Here is a 10,611-nt window from a genome sequence, read left to right as displayed (position 1 = left end):
ATATATATATATATGTGTATATATATATATAAATATATAAATGTCATTGTCCATTTTAAGGACTTATATTAGTAATATTGAGAAAATTATGCTTGTGTTTATATGGAGTCAAGAAATTTGCTCAATTTTGGTTGAATAATTTTAATGGCCCATATAGATCACAGCTAATAATCATAATGACTATCTTAATAATGTAGCAACATCACTGCACCTTCATTATATGTTTTTACAGAATATCTTTTAAGAAATCTATATATCAAGGGCACCAGGTGATTTTGCAGACAGAGAGCCAGGCCTTTGGATAGGAGGTCCTGGGTTCAAATATGTTCTTAGAAATTTCCTAGCTATGTGACCCTGGGCAAGTCACTTAAAACCTAATCCTTACCGCTCTTCTGCTTTGGAACCAATAATTAGTACTGATTCCAAGATAAGATTCTAAGATAGACTATAAAGTCTTTAAAAAAACTGCACATCTTTGGTACCCCATGGTTTATTTTGTAAGACGATTTCTATACATTCTGAAGGAGATTAGGATTTGGCTATTCATTCATTGAGGTTATATCATATATATTCTGAGAGTAACTCTCAGAAAATGAATTTAGTACAAATGGAGGTAAGCAGTGATGTTTTGTGCATTCATTAGGGCTCTGGTTACTGTTCAACAACTGAATTTCCAAGATACACACATACACACACACACACACAAAATGTATATACACATCAAAACACACACTGTACCTTTCTCTTTATATACACATATACATGCACATACACACACATACACCCTACAGACGTTCAAATTTCATCTGCACTATTAAAATTCTCTCTACCACTTTTTAAGGTCTAGACAATTAATATGACAATAAATCAAGCCCTGTTTTGTAGTGTTTGCTGATTTCTAGATATGAATGTTCACACTGCAAATTTAATAATTCGTTCTTTGGAGCTGGGAAGAGATGCCTTTGACATAACTCTGCATGCATTCCTTTTAAAAGGCATTTCAGAACCAATGTAACTAGGTAGTTCTGCATTTCAATCTAGCAAATAAAATAGAAGAGCCATAAGAAGCTTTTTTATCAAATAGCAGGAAAGTTAACAGATAAACTGAGTAATTTGCAGTAGCCAATTAATGCTCAAAATAAGTAGCAGAAATATAGTTGAAGTGATAATTGACACCTAAATTATAGTGACTGGTTATGCAGAAGTTAGGATTGGAAGGGATGTCAGAGAAAACTTATTCTATGCTTCAATTACATACATATATTTATTACAAATTGAGGCAGAAATTTCTCAAAATGAACTTTCATTGCCTAACAGTAAAGTCCAAACTATTCAATCTATTTTTAAGACTAAGGAATATGATGCCCTTCCCCTTCCACCACTCTCTTATCTTCTCTCCCACTATTTTCCACATTTACCCTATGAACCTATTAAACTAGATAATTAACCTTGAACAAGTCCTACACTTTTCTGATGCACTAAGATTTTACTCATGTAACTCTCTCCATCTGAAAAGTCCTCTATCAATATCACCAACTGTCAAAAGTCTACCCAAAAGGTCCAATTCAAAAGGTATCTTGCCTAAATTCTAAATTCTGGAGTTTACATACCCAATAAAGTTTTCCCTAAGTTATTTAATTTCTAACATCAACTCCAAACAACATTTCTTTTTTAATTTCAAATATGGAATTATATTCTTCCAGGTACTATAGTTAGTTGTAGACTTAGCTACTTTATTAGATTGTAAAATCCTTTATGCCAAAGTCATGTCTTATTTATTTTTGTTGAATTTTGCATAATTTATTTTATTTCATGCCTTATGTTAATAATGATTCAATAAAATATAAGACCAATAAAATTTTGTGAATTATTAACAAGATATGTGATTTCATAATGAAGTACCAAATTATATTTGAGAATGCCTTATATATCAGAGTATCTTCAAGCATAGGAATTTGAAAATGAAATTAACAAATTAATTCTTCATCTAAATAAACTGCATATGTAAATATGTACATATGTACTTAAAAACATAGTCACATATGAATCTATCTATATAATCTATATATATATATACAAAGTAAGTCTCAAACTAGTGTTTGACTAGTCTATATTAGTGCCATTGATACTGAATGAAGTCTGAGATAAAATATCTCAGTTCAACTGAAAGCCTCTTTAGCATTTGTTATAAATCTCAAAACATTTTTAGTGCTAGAAATGTCATTTTATTAACACAAATGTTTTAATTTTGTTTATTGGCTCTGTGGAGATCACTGCAAAATCCTTTGCTTTCCATACTTCTGGGAATAAATCCCTAAGTCCTCATACTTCTTATATGTAGATTTCCTGAAGAATTCTTTAAAATATTCTGCTTTGTTAAATTCCATCACATATGTGTACTTTGATGATAACAAATGGTAAATTCTATACAGTTAATGTTAAATAATTATTTGAGAAATTAAGGTAATGTAAATCCACATTTTGGTCCTTCAACTATTTTAACTAGATAATTATTTGATTCTTTAATTTTGGACTGTTATGTTACCCAAGTTAAATGAATAGTTATGTAGCTTCCCTATTCTTTATTCACTATAGACTCAAATTTTCAGAGGCCCTTGTGTATTCAACATCTAATATTTATTTAGTACTTACAATGTGCAAGTCATTTTGTTATGTCCAAGGGACACAGAGTTAAAATATGACAAATTCTCAAGCTTGAGGAATTTACAGTCTATTTTTTATGGTGGAAAGTGTAAAGGGAGATCTGTGAAGGTATATAAGTGAATAATTGAAGAAATACAGTTGACTTTTTGTCTCGAAATGGATGGTAGATATAGGTTTTACCTCTTACTGTTATTTTTCCCTTCACAAATGAATGCTCATATTCTGTTTGGATTAGTTATTAATGATAATTGTCATAACTAGAAGTAGATGATACCCTAGCTTCTTAAACTTCCATCTTCAAAATATAAGTGGAAATTCAGGACTCCTAATAAAATTTTCATCATTTATCTCTACCCAGCTCATGTTTTTATCTAAGCAAACAAATCTTTTGAGAAAAAAGTAAATCACAGAATAAACATCTTTTTCTGGGGATAGTCAAAAAGGTGAATGAAATTGTGTAGGGTTTATTATTATGAGCTTAAAATGTCTCTGGAACTACCTTAATATTTAAAATTGTTGTGACAATAGTCAAGATTTTACTTTGATCTAATAAGAAACCTACATATTTTCCAAAAATTCATGAAGCATCTCCTAGACAAGCCATTTTATACATCATTTTTATGATCATTGTGATTTTAAACTCCATTTTCATTGAATTTAGATTCTGTTGTCAATTAAGTAGCTGAAATGTTCATTCTTCTTTGAAATACTTTTATTGCCTGTGTTCATAAGGCCCTAGATCAGTTTTTCTCAGCTACTGCTCTATAGACCAATAGCATCATCATCTTTTACTAATCTGCAAATTTTTTACCTCCATAAGATCTTTCTTCTTAAATTCTATGAAGTTAAGAAAGTTGACTCATCCTCCTGTTATTTCTAATGCCTAGCTTCTTCATAACTGGGTTTATTTCTTTCCAGATTTTAGCTCATATCTAAATCTAGATGGTATTTTTGTTTTGTTTCTTTACTGAGCATATGTTTACTTTTGTGCAGGAATTGGGAAACATTTGTTTTCAGTATTTTAAGGACTACAAATATCGTGACTCACTTTTCAACTTACAGGTTGTAATCACCTTATGGGCAGGAATGGCATCTCTTTTAAGCTACTTTTTTTAATACAATTTTGTGTTTTCTTTATTAAGATTTTTGGTAAAAAAGTATAGAGAAAACTTTTGGAGTAGAAGAGATCATCCATTTTTTATAGTGAAAAAACTGAGGCCTGAGGGGAAATTATATGCCCAAGGTCACACAGGGAGTTAGTAGCAGAGGTGGGATTAAAACCTAGACCTTTTGACTCTGACTTTTTTTTCCATGACATTAATTGTGATGATAAACAATAGGGAAATTCAAAACATATGAAAAAGAGCAATATCATGTTTCATCCTTATAGTCATTTGATCTACATTTGTTCCTTGTATTTGTTTTTTTCTTAGAGGGATTCACTCAAATATGCAGAGATAGCCTACTTATCCAGAAACCAGAAGATAAGCTACAGGGTCATTCAGAAGTATTTGCATAATTAAAATACTACCAAGCAATGAATATTTCAGCAAAAGATTAAAATTCATGAAACTTCTTGCCATTCTAATGAAAAAAAACATTATAATTGTTGTTGTTGTTATTGTTTGGTGCTAGTAATACCCTTAGCACTTAGTATCCTAGAGCTTTCTAATCATGAAGCCACATCAACACACTCCCTTAATCCTGTAGTCAGTATTTTCATTGCTTCTGCCAATTGAAATTGTCAACCTGCTGGCTTGATCTCTGCTGCATAACAGTATTATCAGTATCTGTGTCCTTATTAATAGTGTTCTATGATTTCCTTGATTAAAATGTATATATTTAATCTTTACTTCTTTTGATTTTATTTTATACTCTTACTATTCTCAGATATTTATTTGATCCTATAAAATGTAATATGTGATCAAAATACTCATAAGCCTATTCACTTAAATATTAGTGGAATAAAGTAAAAAAATCTCTCCTTATAATTAAACTTCATTGCTATTGAAGATTTCTGTATTGGGTGACCTTCCAAATAGCACTGTACTTATAAAGTGTTGGGAGAATAGAGTTTAATATCACTTTGTCAATAAGCTATAGTATTATTTCTCCACCCACACCATTTGCTAGGCAGCAAGCATTCTGAAGTGATTCTGGTAAAACAAACTTATCCAACTCAACTTCATCCTCACAATTTACAAAATAATTAATAGCTATTTCACAGAGAGTTCCCACTCTGTGGAATTTATTTTTGCAATTTAACAGCTGATAAGGGAGAATAGGGGGTTAAGATAAGAGGGACTAGAAAAAGGGAATATATCATATTTGGCAAGGGAGAATTTCCCATGTATTCAATCAATTGCTTTGAGATTTTTTTTTCTGCTCTGCTCCTGTTATGTTTAAATATGAGACAATTATTTTCTATATTACTTCTACTAGTTAACCCTCACTGATCATTCTACTATTTGGAAAAACATATTTACCATTCCTAGTAAATAGAAAATGAACCAAGAGTAGTTTCATATAGCTAAGTACAATTTAGTGCCATCATACTAATTGACTATGTACCCTTGTTCTAGTAACTTAATCTCTCTGTTACTCAGTTTAGTTAATTGTAAAATAGATTCTGATATCCTTTCCAACTCTAAAACCTTACAATTATTTTAGCCTTATTTGATTTAATTATTAAACATCTATCCTTTCTATTTGTAATTTTTAGTGTAAATTTTAAAAGTTCCTTTGTTCTTATTTTTGATATGTATTTTTCCTTTGTAGTATGTGAAATTTTAGTATTATTTTAAGTTTTAAAATCCCCCCGATTCTTTGCATCATTCCATCTGTTGTTTGTCTTACTTTCAATAGATGGTGCTCTTTTCTCAGAGACTTTATCATTTTATTCCTCTTTAGAATATCAGAGAAATCAATTTTGTGCTTAGCCAGTCATTAATGAAAAAAATGTGACATATAAGCAAAGAAAGAACTATTCTGGGTAATTTTTAACATTGTGCTGATGAAAGTGTTTTTAATCACTTTTAGGTGATTAGAGATCTTCACTGATATTATCATCTTTTGAAAGGTTAAAGAAAATAGAACTAAATTTCAAATGCCATATTCAGTACCAATTCATATATGTAATATAGTAGAAAACACCAAATCAGGAACTGATATTCAAATATTAATGAAAGAAAATCTAATATTAAATTTTTGTAAACTATAAAATATATTCATCAGGGACTCCCTTATCTCTCATCGCTCCTTTGACCCACAGAACAATTTAAGCACTGAATACTATACTTGCACACTGCTAAGATATGGTCTCTTTCTCAGTAAATTTGGAGTGTCTCAGTTTGAACAGGCAGTTAATGAGATCTCATCCTATGAGGTCATTGAGAAATGCACTTAATTCTAAATGTGTAGTTTGAAATTTTATCCCTAGTAACCCTCACTGGCATTTTAAGCAGCAGGAATTTGGCACTGATCTGCTACTTCTAAAAGGTTTCATCTCTTTCGAAAACACAAAAATAAACAAAGTGAAAATTCTTAACCCACTATTGAAACCTTTATAATATTTTGTTATTACATAGACTCTCATGCAGACTTTTCTAGTACATCTATAGCTGCTAGCTTTGTTTCTCTAAATGCTTACAACAACATTTTGTCCACAACAGAGATAAATGTTGGAGATAAAGCCACAGTAAGACAAACTTTAATACCAGATGTTTTTGGTTGTACTGAAGAGGGTCAGGTGTTGTGGGTCATACTGAAAGGCTGACAACAGGAAGGAATGTAGTAAAGGATGTCTAAAAGTGGGAAAAGAGACAAGATACACCTTCAGGATCACAAACGACAAATCTAAACTTCTCTCCAATTAAGGAAGGACAACTGAAATTTCACTACCATAATCCTCAAGTCAGTTTTCTTTCAGCTCATAGTAGGCTACTTCTTTCTCTCTCCATCAGCAACTCTCCCTTTGGTTCAGTTGTACTCTGTGGGAAGGCATTGCGCTGGGCTAATGTTTTTCAATCACTGCTTGTCACTTTTGATTTTCACAAAATTTTGATTCTCAGTTAATTGGGAGGAGGGACAGAAAAGTGAGGTTTCCCTTTTGTCTTAGCACATCCACCCCCACCTCCTCTACCTTGCTTCTGTCTAGTTTCCCAGTTCATCTTTTCTAAGCCAAACCTTTCCCTACATTGACTAATAGGATTGAGTGTCTCAAGCGTGCTCCTTTTGCTTTCGCATCCAGTGAACCAGTCCCTTAGGCCAGTGGCTGCTTCCTTACCTGATAATCACGTACATCACCAGGAAGTTTCCGAAGAGTCCCACAACACACACGATTGAATAAAGAGCCATGATAGTGATGGCGGTGACCATGGAAGGACTTCCACTCCTTGGACACAGACCCCCGCCCCCTGCCTGAGAGCCGTTGGGACCGCTGCACGGGTCGGACAGGTTGCCATCTAGGCGGGACAAATTCATCCAGGCACCAGACTGCGGTGTTGGGGAGCAACTGGAGGTGGGAGAGAAGGGGTCAGAGCAGTCACTGGAATTGGCTGAAAAGGTATCGCTGTCCATGGTTCTGACGGTTGTCTAGAAGTCCAAGTTCTCAGGGTAAAAGCCGCAGTTCTAGTTTCACCAGGCTGCTATTACAGCTGCCTTCTTGCTGCTTAGTGAGAGCTGGCTGCAGCCAGGAGAGATAGCCAGGCAAAAGAAAAGCGAAGCTCTAAACGTCTAACATTGTTTTCTGCTAGTAGCCCCCTCCCACCCCGTGAACATATACTAAAGCTCAGATCGGGAAGCCGGGTAGGAGGGGTATGAGACTGGGTGAGGAGGAAGGAAAAGGAAGGAGGGTGGATTTTGCGCAAAGCTATCAAAGTAGTCTGTCTCTCCACTAGGTTTTCACATGTGCCTGCATAAGGTTACGTGTGTAAGTAAGGTGGGTGGTGGAGAGAGGGAGGGAACGACGAGAGAGAGAGAGAGAGAGAGAGAGAGAGAGAGAGAGAGAGAGAGAGAGAGAGAGAGAGAGAGAGAGAGAGAGAGAGCCAATCTGGCGCTCTTTTCACTTTTTAAAAATATGGCATGAAAGACATAAAGACATTGCACCATAAACACTAAACCCCAACTCTACTTCCTCTTGCTATCTATTGCGGGTTGGTGAGACTGCTTTTCTATCTTTCTTGCCTTATCTAATCTCATTGCTTCAGTCCTACACTTACATGAATGGAAAAGAGAACAGACCTTTTTATTATATCTAATTTAGATCCCTCAATCTCCCAAAGGCACTACTTGGAAAACAAAAACAAAAACAGAAGTCCTTCTAGGATAAAGGAAAGGCAAAGCAAGTTCAGCTGAGAGAATTGATTCACTCATTCTTCCCTCTCAACTGTTCCCATGAACTTGACAATTCTATCAAGTCCTTTTACTTTCCAGTGGTAAGGGAGAGAAGCTGTGTATAGCAGTAAAACCACATATAATGTGTAAGTCAATGGGGAGAGGAGTAAATTAAAAATTGATGAGAAAAACGTATTTTCTAAGGGTTATCTGCCAGGTAAAGATTTTCATTTGCCACTAACAACAAAGAGCATTACAGACTCTCAGACACCAATTGGCCTGTTTTGTCTGATAGAGTAGTTGCTTTCAGTGAGGTTTTAACTCTACATTTAGTATGTTGTCCAAAGGAATTTAAAAATCTTTCCCTGAAAAATTACAGGAATTTCTAGTAATAAAAGGCAAAATGAAACTAATCACCAAAAAAGTGCATGAAATATACACAAATAATTTCTTCCCTTACATTATGAATAACATGTACAAATTTATCTAATGGTAAATGTCTTCATAGACTAAAAGTACTTTTCTGGGGATAAAGCTTCCAGACTAAATATGAGGCAACATGGAATAGTGCAAATAACCCTAGAGAGAAAAATCAGATGTGGATTTGAGTCCTGATTCTGTCATTAACTAGTTTTATAATCTTTGACATATTTTGCCTATCTAAGTCAGTTTCCCCTTCTCTTATTTAGACCAGAACATCTCTCAAATTCTCTCTAATTTTAAAGCTTTTTTTGGTGTGGTACCAATAACATCATTCTGCAATAGTCTGATGTGAAAGTCTCAGAGGAGATAAAATTAAGCATCATAAAACTGCAAAAAATCTCATAAGATTATCTGAGCTAGGCAACTGCCTTAATGAAGAAAGTAATCATTGCTCCCATTTTGCAGATTAAATTATATCTGGAATATCCTCTTCCTCTAAGTCAAAAAATAATCATATTAATTTGAGGAAGACATTTATAAATCAACTCATGCCCATTCATTTTTAAAAGAGAAGATTAATTCAGAAAAAAACAATTTCCTCAATTGTTTCCTCTATGAAAGGGGGAAAAGAAAATTAAAAAAATTTCTGATATTAGTAGTTTTTAACTGCATTTTAGAAGAAAAGAATTACCTAGAAATTGGTAATCACTTTTTTAAAACTTACATGCTTTGGAAACAGGATATTGGCAACTGTATGATGCAATGTGTTAGGTATTTTAACAAAATAGCACAATATTTATATTAGCTTACCCAAGTTTCATCTTATTTTAGACTACAGAATTAAGCAATATAAAATGAATTTTTATAAAGAAACCTACACGTTTTTCAAAAATATATCCTTTGTAATGACTCAGATTGAAAGAAATAAATATTAACAGAATTATTTGACTTTACTGGTATTTTGCCCTATCATAAAAAACTTCAAGCTAATCATAGCTTGAAGTCTTTGAGGTTATATGATCCCGGGATATTCACTTCTTGTGTGATCCAGGAATGACCATTTGACTTCTCATATAAAATTACAGTTATAAAGCAAACCAGCTACCATTAACCTTTTATAAGACATCATTTGTCTATGTCGTCTATATAAATATCTAAACAGTAACTAGGAGAAGAATATGAATTTAATATAACAATTATATGCTAGCAATTAAATTTCCCATTATTAATATTCCTTATTTAGCCTTTTATCTTTATCCTCCTATATATTCCCAATATAATGCTTCTTGTGGTTGGTCATTGAGAATTTCTGTTAATAATGCATGGGGCTAGTGTGTGGAATTTTCTAATGAAAAGGTACATTACAAATTGAATATAAATGATAATAGCTCAAATGTGTTTAATTCATTAAGATGGCAAAGTATTTTTAAAAATATTTGCACCTCACAATATCACTAAGAATAATCAAGCCTCTCTCTTCACTGTTTCATCACACTATCTTTTCATCTCCTCCCCTTTCTCTTTCCTAATCCTCTCATCTCCTCCTCTTCTTCTTTGAGAACTTCTAATGTGTTCCATATCTTTGCAAAAGCAAACTAGTGCTTTGCTAAGAATCCAGCTAGTGACTATGGTTCTAGGACTAGTGTCAGAACTAGTTCTATATTATATGCTAATTCATTAAAATGTGCTTCAAGATAATACATTTGGTCATAGTCATTGAATCAATGAAATCATTGAAAAACTCATTTCACATATTCATATATTTCAATTTGTAACTGGTATGAATATGGGCAGTTTGCTTTTCTTTCTCCTCCTATACACTAAATTATATATATATTTTTAGTGTGATCTGTGATAGGTGTTAGTTTTTTCTATACTCAAATATTCAAATGCATCTAGTATTAAATTGATTTGAGGGTTATGTTTAATGATGCATATTGAAATCTATTCATATCTGACTATCCTATGTGATTGCCATCTATATCCTATGGAGATCTTACCACAGGTAATTTATCCAAAATTATAGAAATATTTTGTATTTTCTTCTAATTTCTAAAGGGAATCTTACTATCCTTACATTTGCCATTAGACTGGGCCATCTTTTTCTTTCACCTAGTTCCATGTTAATGACATTTATTTTTATTCTCTTAAAGAATTTCTTGTTGGTTATAAATTATGCCATGCTCAGAC

At 32.9% G+C, this 10,611-nt stretch overlaps 1 protein-coding gene across 1 annotated transcript in view; it reads right to left on the bottom strand.

The window, feature by feature from the left end:
* OPRM1 (opioid receptor mu 1) overlaps positions 1 to 7,242 on the bottom strand; it is a 44,139-nt gene extending 36,897 nt beyond the window's left edge. Inside the window, exon 1 of the mRNA XM_044675469.1 lies at positions 6,950 to 7,242. Coding sequence (XP_044531404.1) covers positions 6,950 to 7,242 — 293 coding nt within the window. The remainder of the gene's footprint in view (positions 1 to 6,949) is intronic.
* Between the last annotated feature and the right edge of the window lie 3,369 nt (positions 7,243 to 10,611).

Source organism: Gracilinanus agilis, chromosome 4 (assembly GCF_016433145.1).
Source record: "Gracilinanus agilis isolate LMUSP501 chromosome 4, AgileGrace, whole genome shotgun sequence".
In the NCBI taxonomy this organism is placed as follows: domain Eukaryota; kingdom Metazoa; phylum Chordata; class Mammalia; order Didelphimorphia; family Didelphidae; genus Gracilinanus; species Gracilinanus agilis.
This window is presented reverse-complemented; position numbering and strand designations above follow the sequence as displayed.